General features: G+C 36.9%; 1 protein-coding gene across 1 annotated transcript in view; it reads right to left on the bottom strand.

Moving 5' to 3' along the window:
• Nucleotides 1-649: 649 nt before the first annotated feature.
• LRCH1 (leucine rich repeats and calponin homology domain containing 1) overlaps nt 650-15,510 on the bottom strand; it is a 248,329-nt gene continuing 233,468 nt past the window's right edge. The window contains exon 20 of the mRNA XM_065402085.1: nt 650-1,569. Coding sequence (XP_065258157.1) covers nt 1,456-1,569 — 114 coding nt within the window. The 3' untranslated portion in view covers nt 650-1,455. The remainder of the gene's footprint in view (nt 1,570-15,510) is intronic.

Here is a 15,510-nt window from a genome sequence, read left to right as displayed (position 1 = left end):
ACATCACTAGATTTCCATACCAAAAAATGGATGTTCAAAAGGTTGTGAAAATCACTGTGCTAGAACTTTTCTACCTAAAATACTTGTCTGACAATGACTGAACAATAAATTAAGCTTTAAAACCTCCTTTTGAGATTAAAAGTAACGAAAAAAACTTTATTTCCTACTGCTGAATTGGGACAAGGGGTCTGATCCCGCAAACACTCACTACAGGGCAGTGTGCGTAGTAAGATGAGAAATCCCACGGAAGTACATTAACTACAATGAGACCGCTCACAGTAGTAAGCCCTGCAACCTGCAGTCCATATTTGAAGGATCAGGTCTTTACAACTGCCTAAAACAACTGTAATGAAATTATATTTTCTCTTTTTAAAAAAAAACAAACATATATTTGACTATCTAGAAAACTTTCTATTTTCACCTTTCTTGTGCTATTTTTTATTTGTTCCGTAGTGCTGTATCCTTTTAAGATTACCCAAGTACAGTGCAAAATTATATTTCAAGACACGTGATGCTAATGCACATCAGTTATTTTGTTGTAATAAAAGTTTAATGTCTTGTGCATAGTAAAATAAGTATCAATCAAAAATATTTGTTCACATTTATGTTTTCAAGTTTAATCTTTCTTTTTTTTTTTTTTTTTAATAACAGCTATATACAAATAAAAAGGTGTGCTTCTCTTTAGTTCAACCAATTTCATCTAATGGGGGTGGAGGGAAGTGCTGCTGGAATGTTGGAAACTAACTGGAATGCAGAGAAACTATATTAATCTTCCACAAACCCCAAAATAAAGAATGCCATCCCAGCTAACAGTTCTTTTCATTAAAGCACCTATTTTTGTTTACTGTTTATCATACATATTAGAAAATACGATTATGGAGATCTAGAATTACTGCACACCAAGTAGAATAAAAAATAACTAAATATTTATATTAAAATAAAGTGTTTAACCACAAAAAAGCAGTAATAAAATACAGTTTCCTAATTTATATTTTGCATCCAAAGGATGAATAACAACTCACTAATAAATAATATTTATATAAATATTTTGTCTGAATATTTTTAAAAGGCAATGGCCTGAAGCAACTGCAAAAAAACAAAACATGTTAAAATTCAGATAAAAAAAAGAAGAAGATGCTCTTGCTTTAATAAGATGAACATATTTTGCTGCAAGGCAGCTGTACTCCACACTTATGTAAGTGGCAGAGAGGTGGCTGTTTTAATGGGTGCTGTACAAATTGAGCTATAAAAGCAGTGAAATGCCAGTTTGCTTTATAAAATGATTATTAGTTTGCAGTTCAATATATACAGATAGTCTGAAAGGTGATTTCAGTTCAGAAATGTAGGAATACTCTTTTGGAGCAGAAGGATATTTTTCAATGCAGTTTGAAAAGATGAGCAGTGTTTTGATACTTTTATGGCACATTGGAGCTGATTACAGCAGAAATAGTAGTTTCATGTGAATAAAGCTTGCTTCATTGTGGTTACATCTAGTAATGCTTGAACTGTTATGCTCACTTTTACCAAGCCCTTTTCTTCTAGGATGTGATGTGGTAGGCAGAGCTTCTCCTAGAAGAAAAAACAAAAGAGTAAAGATTAGACCACCTAGCTCTTATTGCAAAATCTTGCTTTATGCAAATGCAGCTAGAAAGCAGTTATCACAACAATCAGGAATCATTTAATTAAAAAACTTTCTATGCCTCTTACAGAAATAATTCTCTTGTTTTGCTGATGGCATACTTGGCCTAGTTTGAGATTTTTAAGTGTTCTGGGTGACTCTAGGGACAACAGGAAACCATCTTATTCTTACATTTAAAAAAACCCAAAACATTTTAACACCATTAAGATTCGCAGTTAGTTTTCAGGAATAAGTCTGATGGTACATTCATTTAGCATGTAATCACTGTAAAAACACCAACATTACAGGCAATAGTGAGATACTGTGACATATGCCCATTACTTTTTAAAAAAATTCCTGGGGTGAAATCCCAACCCTACTGAAATCAAAGGGAGTTTTGCCACTGAATTCAATAGTGTCAGGTTTTCACCCTGGAATATAAACCTTGAACAGCAGTGATTACAATCAACAGATTGAAACATGAACAACATTTTACATTTAATGGAATGATTTTCCAAATGACTGCAAAGTTCTTTACAAATTTACTTTGATGTACAAAGGGATCACTTCATCCATCAATGGAATGGAGCAGCCACTGTCAGAGGTGAAACCTACCAGCGCTACCATCAGAACAAACAAACTTTTAGTCTATTATTTTGACTCTAATGGTAGATAATACCAGATCTTTCAGAAGGAGGTGCAAGAAACCCCAGATTGAACCATTATGGAATAGCCTGCCAAAGGGGAAGTTTATTCCTAATCTCCATCTGTTAGTGGCTGGTATGTTTTCTAAAATAATGTTTTCGCTAATACAATTGTGGATATTCCCATTCATAGAAACATCTAATTCTGTTTATCATCCTGCTAAACTCTGATATCTAATGGCAATGAGTTCTATAGGTTAATTATGCAAAAAATGATTTCCTTTTATTAGCTTTAAATGTTCAATTTTTTTTGAATGTCCTCTTTCTTTTAGAATGTGAGATAAGGTAAAAAGGAGCATCTGATTTATCTTTCTATACCATGCATTATTGTGTCTACCTCTGCCGTCTCTCGCCATATTCATCACCTCTTTAAATTAAACAGTCCCAATCTTTTCAATCTCTCTTTTTATGGTAGTCTTTCCCCTTCCCTAATCCTGAATAGAATATGGCATACATTATATAATAATGATGTAATATTTTCTATCCCATTACTTATGCAGTCTAAATTTTGTTTCCTTTATTTAAAATTTTTTTCCCAGTGATAACTGGATTTTTTCCCAAGTCACAGTTCAGTTAGAACCCAATAATTTGTCTAAATGGCTGAAAATATTTCTTCTAATGCACATGGCCCATATCTTGTTAACCATGAGAACTTCATCTGCCATTGTGCTTTACCTAGCTTGGATAGGTCCCTCTGAAGTTCCTCATGGACATCTCTAGCCTTGAGTAGCCTAAATAATTCTGTATCATTTGCAAATTTTGCCACCTCACTGTTCATTCCCAGATAACTGATAAATATATTAAACCACACAAACTGATAAATATATTACACCACACAGGTCCTAGTATGGGTCTGTGTGGCACCCCACTATTAACTTCTGGACACGATGAACACTGACCATTTATTCCTACCCTTCCTTTTCTGTCATAGCCTGCTTCCAATCCATGACAGTACGCCCTCTCACTCTAAAACCACTTACTTTCCTTAATAATCTCATGTGTGGAATTTGGCCTGAACTCTTAGAGAAAATGCCACCAGATGGTTAATGAACACAAGAGGTCAGGACCTCAATTATATAATCAAAATAGCAGCTCCAAAAGTAATAAAATACTCTAGGCCTGGGTTCTATAATGTCTCAGAGGAAAAAAGTATCACAACACAACTTCAGGTAACACAGAGGTTTTTCCTTAGAGGCCTTCTGTCCAAGTTGTGTCTCAACCAGACTAGGCTTAGCTTGAGGTTGATTAATCATGGCACAAGGCTGGGCATCTACAGGCCATAAATACCCTAATATAAATACATTTAGTAGCCTAGTTTAAAACAAGATAAAAATCAAACTCTGCATTTTACGTGTCAAATATAGGACAAAAAGGGAGATCCAGAATTTGTTCAAAATTATTACATCTGCCACCAGCACTATAATTGATCTTTAAATGTAAAAGTGCAAGTATTTTTGACTTGTAACTTGTATCTTACTTGTGACATGTGGTTATACCTCTGTATCTATGAGCATACCATATTTTGGTTTCTCTTATCAAATTCACTTGAAATTATTTGAGAAATGTAGGCTTCAAGATTGTGGGGCTGAGTGTGTCTGTGGTACAGATATGCCCCATGTCCTACAGCGAAGGTGCTGCAAGGTTCTGGCAGTCTGCTCAAGCTGGTTTATATTACATATGGAGTCTGTGGCTTTCCACCATTTTGGCTATTGTCTTCTCTTCAATGTGTTAGCTTTTGACACTATAATTCATCACTGAATTCACTGCTGTAATGAAGCACAGTATATCTAGTCAACAGTCCTGGCGCGTATTAATGTTGTGAGTATCTCTGACTAGAGTGAAAAGGACTTAACTGAAATCATACAAACAATCTCAGTGGGGCCAATCTTGTGTGACTGTGAGGTACTGCAGACTCTCAAAGGGTCAGGCAAGACTGTCATTAACTTCTGCTTCTTCATTAAAGGACATTTCTTTCTGGAGAGATGTACAGAGACCTTGTAAGGCTTAAAGTTCTTCCTTTAGATGGAAACTGTCGTGTAACCTGATGTATGATTGGTAGTGGACTAACTAAATGATAAAAATGTTTTCAGTTTCAAACACAAGACAAAAACAAAGGTTTTCTTCACTTCTGGTAATATAAGGTTTATTCAAACATGTCTAATAGTTAAGGAACTGTGGTCAATCTAATGTCTCAAGACACACCTGCTCATAATGTCATCGGTTTTAGAATAAAATATTCTGATCTGTTATTTTCAGATAAAGAAGTCTTTACATTCTATACTGAATATGTTTTAAAATCAGATGAAATTGTTTTAAAAGTTTTTTCTACTCCCACTGGATACGGCCCTCCCCTCACCAGATAGGGATTGGGCTAAGAAAACCCAACGAAAAGGTGGTATGTATGAGTTTCCTGTCTGAATATTGATCATTTCATTATCCTTACATTTTCAGATATGAAATTACTGTATATTAAATTATTGGACACTGAACTGAATATTCGAAAACCAAAGAAAAACAGTTACAAGCCTTTGATAAGAGACTAAGGGACATCACTAAAAAAATTAACAGCTGGTATTTGTAAGTTTGAATGCATTCGTAAAATGATATGTTTGTCCCAAATCGCTTCTATTGAAGCCAAATCTGTATCAAACACAGTTCAGTTTAAAGAGATTTATACCTCACACTTAAAAGATTTTTATTGCAAAACTTACTCACTGTTCATCTCTAGCCACCTATATCAGTCAGAGCTTTTGTTTTACCTATTGATTTTTCATGGCTACAGTGTTGATTGTCTTACAATTAATCACAAAGAGTAATTACAATGAGTAAATGAGTTCAGTCATCCATTTTAAACCATAAAAACCTCCCCAATATCACTTTGCTTTCTCTTTAAAGAAAATGAATTAACCACTCCAAAATCTAATATAATATTCTAGTTGAGTATAAAACCAGTACCTATGAGCTCTATTCTCAAATAAAGGAAGTTTTTTAAGGACCCATAAAAAAGCAGACACTAGGTTTAATTTCTAGTTTTTAAAGCATAAATAGGTCATACAAAGGAAGACAGTACTTTGTAACCAGCATGTTCACTTTCCCCATAATACATCTCCCTGTCCCTAAGCTCTTGCTTAGTTCCCTTATCTCTTTCACATGCTTGAAGGCTTCTACATTACCAACAAGAAAACAATGGACAATGCGAAGTTATAAAGAACAAACCAATAAACAAACACAAGGGTTATGTGTTTTGACAAATATCCCAGAACAGATATTGGATCCTGTAGCATCCTATACAAAGAACACTTTCCTTTCACCTCATCGTTTTCATAACTAACTCAATTCTCTTGTTCACCTCAATAAAGAGTCTAAGTGCTGAGCTTTACATTCCAGGTTTTTACATTGCTCCCACTTACTAGCACAACCTTCCTACCGCTGCACACCCAAATCCTTTTCTGAATCCCTGTTCTTTTCAAATCACAGCTCAACAACATTCTGTAACTTTTTTTTTTAAGAGAAGAATCAAATCTTACTAAGACCATTATCCAAACTCCAAGGAACTCAGTAGGAGCCTTTCCAAAGACTTCAATGGGCTTTAGATCAGATCCCAACCCTCCGAATTACCCACATTCAATCATTCTCCCTGAAACTTGGCCACTTCCTCCTCCTCCTCTTCTCCTCTGTCCCACCACGCCTACAAGTGCTACCTCTAAGACACAAGGAATGCACTTATCTTACAGCTGTCAAACAATCAGATGAGAGAAACTCACTATATTATATAACACTATTGCAAAACTTTTATAGAATTCAGCATTTCTAGGCACTAGACTTCAGCTATGGAGGAACTCGCCCATGACTACAGTAAGACTTTAGGCAACTGACAGATTCTTCAAACATCTTTCCCACTTTTGGAAGTGAGTTCTCTCCATCTTAAACTGGCGTAACACCAGTGTAACTCCACTAACTTCAACACAGGGTATGATTCATCTCTCAGTAGTATCTCCTTTGAAGTCAATGAAGTTATGTCAATGCAAAAACAGTGTGAGAGAGATGGAGTTGGGCACTACATTTCCAACACCAGTGACGGTCTCTGCAGAAACTGTCAGTCAATACAGAGGAAGGACCACCGATTTCTGCTTTGGTCATGGATGGGTCTTCCCACAACAACACACACGCCCTGATGAATGACCCAGGATCTAAGGTCTGCTTCTGCTTCTAATAAACTCAGTGGAATGAGTGAGACCGCTAATTATTGCAGCTAGGCTAACCACATTCTAAATTTAAATTAATCTTAATTTAAAAAGACGGATATAATTTTGACTTATTTTCAAATTTATGTCAAAGGAAGGAACAACCTTCTTTCAATCAAAAATGAGGCAAAATGTAACAATATAGAGAGGAGAGAGTCCGAGCCAGTAGGCTGCGCCACACAGCTACCAGCAGTGAAGACGATAAGACAAAGTTGTAGCCACAATTGCAAATGCTATACTCAGAGTAATCTTCTAGCCATGGAACAAGATGGGTGATTTAGCTGGGGTGAAGGAAAAACAGGAAAATGACAGGAAGCAACAACAGGAGGATTCAGTATGAACTTGGCACTTAAACATATCTCTATTTTCTTTGACATTAGTTGCCTTAAAGTCAAGGCTATTGTGTGAATTGGACTAATCTAGGCTAATCGACAACTTCAAGGCAATTAAAATACAAGTGTCTGTTACTAAGGGAGTGACTGTGGCCACTGTATCAGGTAGGCACATCATAAAGTGATTTGATTTGATTTGCAGATGTTAACGTTCAGGACCCAGCTATATTTACCAGCAAAAAATGGAGAGTGAATGAAATTTTGCAATGTGGCAAGTGCTATTCTCTGCTCCTTCTGTTTCTTCCCCGCATTTGTAGACATAAGATTTCAGAAAAACTGAAATATTCTGAAGACGTTGCAACGTGTAGCTTCTTAGAGATTCCAAATAAGAAAATGAATCTCATGTTTTCCACGTAAATAATTGGAGTCAAGTATTTTGAAATTTAAATAATCATTACAACAAAGAGGACTAAAATAGTTTTAAACAAAAACCTCTCAAATACTTTTTACAGTTTTATATACTATAGATCAGTGGTTCTCAAAGCAGGGGTACGAGGCCCTGGGGGTGGGGTGGGGCGTGAGCAGGTTTCAGGGGGGCCCCCAAGCAGGGCCAGCATTAGACTCACTGGGGCCCAGAGCAGAAAGCCGAAGCCCTGCCACATGGGGTTGAAGCCCGGGGCCTGAGCTCTGCCAGCCGAAGCTGAAGCCGAAGCCTGAGCAACTTAGCTTTGCGGAGAGTCCTGTGGCATGAGCCCCCGCATGCAATTGGCCTGCTTGCTACCCCCCCCAACGCCGGCCCTGGCTTTTATATGCAGAAAACCCGTTATTGTGACACAGGTGGGCTGTGAAGTTTTCCTAGGATGTTGGGGGGGGGGGGGGGGTCAGAAAGAAAAAGATTGAGAACCCCTGCTCTATATATTACTTTTCATTTTTATACCTTTCCTTGTTCGTATCTCAGCATCAGTGACGATATCTGCCCATCTCTGGGAACACTGTTTGTGTTGCAACAGATGGAGCACAGGAATTAAAATCATTGGTTTGGTGTGTGTGTATAAGTGGCTTTTAAAAACCTCACCGTGACAGATTAGTGTTCTTTCACATACATAGGGCCTGATTTTAAGAAGCAGATTTCACATATGTATGTGCAATATTACATTCATTATTAACAGCATTTGCAGTTGCTGTCAATAAGTAGCCTCAATGTTATGAACTGCACCTGTAATTAATTGTAGGCACAAATATTTTCAGAAACAAAATATTACATCTCCAACTCAGAAGGCAGGCTGGGGGCCTTTTACAAATCAGGATCTTCAAATCTTCAAATAGATCAAATATTTTGCCTAAATACTTGAAAATTTCACTTTAATATTCTTCTGTCGACTCCACGTAGTCTACAGCAGGGTTCAGGGCTTAGCTATGTTGCTCAGGGGTGTGGATTTTTCATACCCCTGAGCGACGTCGCTGGGTTGACCTACCTTTCTAGTGTAGAGCTGGCCTTAGTTACAGTTACAAAGCCTAAGGCCTTCCTTCACAGTATGGTCTGGGTTAACTTCAAGTCTATAGCAATAGGGAAGCACTTGTAATGTTCCTCTTTGAATCTTGTGTTATAACTTTCCTACTGTTTATGGGAATATGAGAATTTACTTTTATTCTCAGCACCCTACATGATTAATGTGTTTATTTTATATGGAAAGTTTTGGGACAAAAAGTTAATGCAGTATCAGACAGGAACATTAGCAATAATTAGTTATGGTCATTCTGTTCAAAAGCTGAAAGAAACTGAAGAGCAATTAAGTTCACTCATTTTCTAAAAGTCAGGTGAAGAAGCAGATCTGGGAATCACAAAGGTAAATTAATTGAGAAGGAGACTGACATGTCTGCATGTGTAGATTAGAATTTATGGATAAAACCTGTAGGCAGTTTAAGGATTAAATAATATTCAATTCATAATTTGTATTTTCATGCTGTGCTAAATCACTTTTGCAATTTATAATATTTTTGTATCTATCCTGTACTAGATGTAGTATGGGCTAGTTCCTAGTGTATGAGAAGTCAGCTTTTTTGGACAAGTTCATGGGTTTGCTTATCACTATGATTGGGATTTGGTAAAATATTTGTAATTATGCAACAGGTTTAATCCAGTACACCTCTTGAACAGCAATTCAGCTCTCATATCCAGTGTTCAGACTGAGAAATCATTCATAACGTGGGAGACACAAGCCTCTGTTTCTTTGCACATCAGCAACCTTGAAACAACTGCTCCATTACCTTTCTAATGGATGGGAGATTTTGGATACTCTGGGTAATTAAACCAGCAAAAACATGTCACTGGCACAGGCAGAGATGTATAACATTAGGATTAATATTGTGGGCTGGTAGCAATAAGTTTCTCCACCTGATTTTCTAATACTCTAAATACATACAAAAATATTCATGTAAATAACATGGGAATAGGGATTGTGTAACAAACATAGCAATGCAGAAAGCACTGGCAAAGAGATCGATTTAATAGACCCCTCAATTCCTAGGGGAATTCCTAAATGAGTAAGGTATATTTATGTATTCAGGGGATTGGTATTCTTGGGTTAGCTAAACTGATATTTTAGTGACATAATTTATGTTTACATTTCATAATATGAAATCATTAGCATTTATATAAAGCTTTTCATCTGTAGATCTCAAAGTGAAGGGAAAACTAAATAAACATCTCTACATATTGTTAAAGAAGTCTTCTCAGATGTGTTACAGAATATTATCATCCCTGTTTTTATAAATGAGGAAACAGACAAGAATATTATGTAACTTGCCCAATGTCACAGAAAGAATCAGTGGCAGAGACAGTGACAAAGCCTAAGTCTGCCAATACCCACTCTGATGCCCTACTCCTTGCACCATGTTGCCTCCATCACCTTCATCCTGAAAGACCCTAAGTTCCATTACAAATTCTGAGTTTTTTGTAATTTGGCATGTATTTAAAAACGGACAGCAACACTACACAGTTTGACAGGGAAAGAGAAGATTACTGTTTCCAAAAGAAATTGGAGAAAAAATTTAGGGGGGGAAATTGTAATGATCACAAACTGGACTTTGACCAAAACATCAGAGTAAACACTCACTCTTACAACAAGTGCTATGGGATCTTTACTGATCTTAAGGACCGTGGTTTCTATTCTTCATTTGGAAGATGGCGCCTCTAACAAACATAACACATACTCAAAGAGAATACCGCCATCTTCTGAAATGCCAGTATCACTTCCTTCAGCACCTGGGGGTTCCTTGGGTTCTCACCTCCAAACACTGACCAGGCTCAATGCTGCTTGGTTTATAAGATCTGATGAGACCACAGCCCAAAATGGTATAGATGCAGTTTACTGCATCTCCACAATCTGTGAGCAACCCAGGCAGTGTGGAAGGAAACAAGCTGCAAAATCAAGATACATGTACGCATTTAAGCTAGGGTTGGGGAAGTGAGGGGCGGGTTTCCCGCTACAATCAATTCAAGATTCTGCTACCTCTAGTCAAGAGGTTAATAGAGAGGTTACAGGGGATGGAAGTTTGTGAGAGAAAGGAAGGAAATTAAAGTACCTGTAATATGTCAGAGATAAAGCAGAAAGTTTGTGTGCACATGCAAACAGGTTATGCTGTTAGCGCATTCCAGTGATAAGTTATGTACATCAAGACTATAAAAAGTATGTGGAAAAGACAAAAGCCTATTAGATCCCAGGAGCGAAAGGTAGAAGTTGATTGTGGGGCTTTCTCCCCGAGGGCCAGCAGAGTGTCAACAGTCTTTCGAATGTGACGAATATCCGACTGCAGGATGTCATACGGAGAGCAGAGGTCAGCCTATCCCGAAGGGCAGCCATTAGAACAGAAAAAAACAGTGCATAAAATTAAAAATACAAAAAGATAGAGTTTGATAAAGTATTACAGTATTCTATTACTAGTATAAATATGTAGGAATATATTGTTTCTTTCAACTATTCCCTTAATTTACTACATGCACCATCTTTCTTTTGTTTCCTCTAAATAATTAAGCTATCAATATCAAAACACTAGCACAAATATACGGTGCAAGCTAAGAGCTCAATCCTGCAAATCTTTATAGACGTAGTCCCATTCAATCACTTAAATGGGACTAATTGCATGATTAAGATTTTTCAAGAAAGTTCTCTTAGCAGTTGAGACAAACCATGATACTGAAATCTCAGGAAAACACACTAAAAAAATAAATTGTTATGAATATACATACAATTGTTCACCTAACATCACATGCACCTTAAAATCTGGTGATTAAATTGTTTACTTTGGCTGGTACTCTGGGATGAAAATTGAAAGAGACAGAAATGATACTGATTAGTTTAAGAAAATTTCCAAGCTGCGGAGTTTAAGGCTCAAACTTCTTATTTAAAATTTTAAAATTAAAAATATGTGAACCTAGGCTAGTCATACATTTTTGGAAGGTATAAATGCCCATATGTAGCTATTTAAATTGGAATACAAACATCCAAGCAATTTGCTGCTTTATGAAAATTGTACTGAGCAATGATATTCACGATAAGCCGACATATTTGGTTATCATTACACAAAATCAAACCCAAGGTGCACACTGATCACTTTAAATTTTGGAAGATGAAAACAATATGATGTGTATTTTTACTCCAATCTCCTTTGCACACACAACCTCACTATCAATGCTCAACTCAATGTATACATGTAAGTTAGAGTATCTTCATTTTTTTTTTTAAGTTGCGTAAGATGTAGGAAAGACAGAGCCCCATTTCAGCAGTAAGTTCTAACTTCTTCTGGGCCAACTATATTCAGGTATTAAAGGAAAATAATTCCTAGTATATAATCAAAAACATGAAAAATCTGCAGGCTTAGCAGTCTAAAATACTTTAAGAACATAAGAATAGCTGTACCGGGTCAGACCAAAGGTCCATCTAGCCCAGTATCCTGTCTACCGACACTGGCCAATGCCAGGTGCCCCAGAGGGAGTGGACCTAACAGGCAATGATCAAGTGATCTCTCTCCTGCCATCCATCTCCATCCTCTGACAAACAGAGGCTAGGGACACCATTCCTTACCCATCCTGGCTAATAGCCATTAATGGACTTAACCACCATGAATTTATCCAGTTCTCTTTTAAACGCTGTTATAGTCCTAGCCTTCACAACCTCCTCAGGTAAGGAGTTCCACAAGTTGACTGTGCGCTGCGTGAAAAAGAACTTCCTTGTATTTGTTTTAAACCTGCTGCCTATTAATTTCATTTGGTGACCCCTAGTTCTTGTATTATGGAAATAAGTAAATAACTTTTCCTTATCCACTTTCTCCACATCACTCATGATTTTATATACCTCTATCATATCCCCCCTTAGTCTCCTCTTTTCCAAGCTGAAGAGTCCTAGCCTCTTTAATCTCGCCTCATATGGCACCCATTCCAACCCCCTAATCATTTTAGTTGCCCTTTTCTGAACCTTTTCTAGTGCCAGTATATCTTTTTTGAGATGAGGAGACCACATCTGTACGCAGTATTCGAGATGTGGGCGTACCATTGATTTATATAAGGGCAATAATATATTCTCAGTCTTATTCTCTATCCCCTTTTTAATGATTCCTAACATCCTGTTTGCTTTTTTGACCGCCTCTGCACACTGCGTGGACATCTTCAGAGAACTATCCACGATGACTCCAAGATCTTTTTCCTGACTTTTCCTGATCTTTTTCCTGTAGCTAAATTAGCCCCCATCAAATTGTATGTATAGTTGGGGTTATTTTTTCCAGTGTGCATTACTTTACATTTATCCACATTAAATTTCATTTGCCATTTTGTTGCCCAATCACTGAGTTTTGTGAGATCTTTTTGAAGTTCTTCACAGTCTGCTTTGGTCTTAACTATCTTGAACAGTTTCGTATCATCTGCAAACTTTGCCACCTCACTGTTTACCCCTTTCTCCAGATCATTTATAAATAAGTTGAATAGGATTGGTCCGAGGACTGACCCTTGTGGAACACCACTAGTTACCCCTCTCCATTCTGAGAATTTACCGTTAATTCCTACCCTTTGTTCCCGGTCTTTTAACCAGTTCTCAATCCATGAAAGGACCTTCCCTTTTATCCCATGACAGCTTAATTTACGTAGGAGCCTTTGGTGAGGGACCTTGTCAAAGGCTTTCTGGAAATCTAAGTACACTATGTCCACTGGATCCCCCTTGTCCACATGTTTGTTGACCCCTTCAAAGAACTCTAATAGATTAGTAAGACACGATTTCCCTTTACAGAAACCATGTTGACTATTGCTCAACCGTTTATGTTTTTCTATGTGCCTGACAATTTTATTCTTAACTATTGTTTCGACTAATTTGCCCGGTACCGACGTTAGACTTACCGGTCTTTAATTTCCGGGATCACCTCTAGAGCCCTTTTTAAATATTGGTGTTACATTAGCTAACTTCCAGTCATTGGGTACAGAAGCTGATTTAAAGGACAGGTTACAAACCTTAGTTAATAGTTCCGCAACTTCACATTTGAGTTCTTTCAGAACTCTTGGGTGAATGCCATCTGGTCCCGGTGACTTGTTACTGTTAAGTTTATCAATTAATTCCAAAACCTCCTCTAGTGACACTTCAATCTGTGACAGTTCCTCAGATTTGTCACCTACAAAAGCCGGCTATCAAGCTTCACAATGTAGTCTTAATTAATTATCAAATTTTCAAAAGCATTAAAGAGCTCTTCTACTCCGAGAAATGACTCCGCAGAATTTCTGTAGGGAAACTTGTCTACAGAATTTGCCCCACAGAATCCATGGTTATTGTGTATCAATAAGGCCTTCAGTTACACCTATGTCATCTCAGTAAATATCAGTGGGTTTGCACTGATGTGACTGATTGAAACTTAGGCCATGTCTGCACTACAGGGACAATACTGGCATAGCTATGGTGCTGTAGGTTTATGCCTACGTAAGTTCATAGTATAGATGCAGCCTACACTGATGGAAAGCTTATTTTTGACAGAGCAGAAACACTACCTCGCTGAGCAATAGTAGCTACGTCGACAAAAGCATTCTTCTGTTGACCTCACTGCATCTACCCTGGGGGCTAGGTACACAAAGCTATGTTGCTCAGGGGTGTGGATTTTTCACACACCCTAAGAGATGTTGCTATGTCAACCTAAATTTTATGTGTAGACTTCACAGGAGTAGAAAGCTGTAAAAACTTAATTGTGTTACTCAAGCGATCAATGCAACACTGAATATACACAAAGAAAAGATCTGATTAGTGATGATGGGGCCATTTTTACACAGTTACTTTTCAGAGTAGAAGCATGCTTCTTACTCCAAATTCAAATGTTATATAAATCTCAAAGGAATAGTACTTGAATGTAGAAAAAAATAAAATAAAAAAGAGGGACACACACAGAGTTTAAAAACAATACTAAGTTTTGTCTGTAAATCTGAATTGAAATATAAGATTTAAAAAAAAGATAAAATCCACAAACTTGTGAACTTGAAATGCTCATTTTTGAGCACAGAACCTGTTAAAACCAAAATCTCATTGACGCAGATATGAAATATTATGTTTTACCGAAGACACTAATAAAACTAATAAACATTGCATTAGCTTTCTAATCGAGTACAACAAACTAATTTCATACCTGTCAAAAACATACCCAATTAAACAAAACCCGAAATATTTTGAAGCTAAATTAAGGTAATTTCATATAATTTTAAACAAGGATGTTGCTTTTTTTTTTTTCTGAATGGAAATAGACACCTTTGGAGCAGACTGGAAAGAAGTAATTTCAGAGTTACTGAAGAATGACAGCAGCTGGTAATAGGTCTAATTTTACAGACAGTGAGGAATTTGCTGACCAGAGACTTGCCAATGGAAGAGCAATGGTCAAGAAAAGAAACCATGCAGAAGTTGCCAAAGCTTGCAAAGGGAATTTACGACAAGACCTGCTGTTTAGTGTTTGAACTGGTGAAATCAGACCAAGCCTGAGAAAAGCCTGACTATTCTGCAAATGTATTTGGTCTATAAGTGTTTGAATATGCAAAGTAAATACTTCTCAAATTAGTAAACATGTCAAGCATGAGAGACCATTTCCCCCTGCTGGTACGAGGTAAAATCTTTCATATTATAGATGCCATATAGTGCTTCTGAACAGGAGCTCAGGATACAATATTCTTTATCTTTTCAATAAGTGAATATAGTATTTCCACCTAAGCTATCACAATTTTAGTGACTCTGATGGGAATTTGATGTGAAACTAAAATACTAAAACAAAACAATCATATAGCTAAAGGGTATAACATTACCGAACAACAACAATTATGCTTGGATAATCAACAATTTCAAACATTCTGCTCTCCTCATTAAAAGCACAATTATTATTAATCACAACTAAAAATCTAAGCACAGGTATTGTCCCAGTTACTAGTAATTTTTTAAACGTTATGTTCAGCTGCATGCCTAAATGGATCATGCAGTTACCAAAACTGTGCATACAGAATAAATATTTAGATAGAGTAGATAGATATGGAAGGTTAATCACATAACTGGCTGTTTGCATGCACAAGCTCCTCTGATTATTCATGCATCTGCAGTAAATTGCGC

This window comes from Emys orbicularis, chromosome 1 (genome assembly GCF_028017835.1).
Source record: "Emys orbicularis isolate rEmyOrb1 chromosome 1, rEmyOrb1.hap1, whole genome shotgun sequence".
In the NCBI taxonomy this organism is placed as follows: Eukaryota; Metazoa; Chordata; order Testudines; family Emydidae; genus Emys; species Emys orbicularis.
This window is presented reverse-complemented; position numbering and strand designations above follow the sequence as displayed.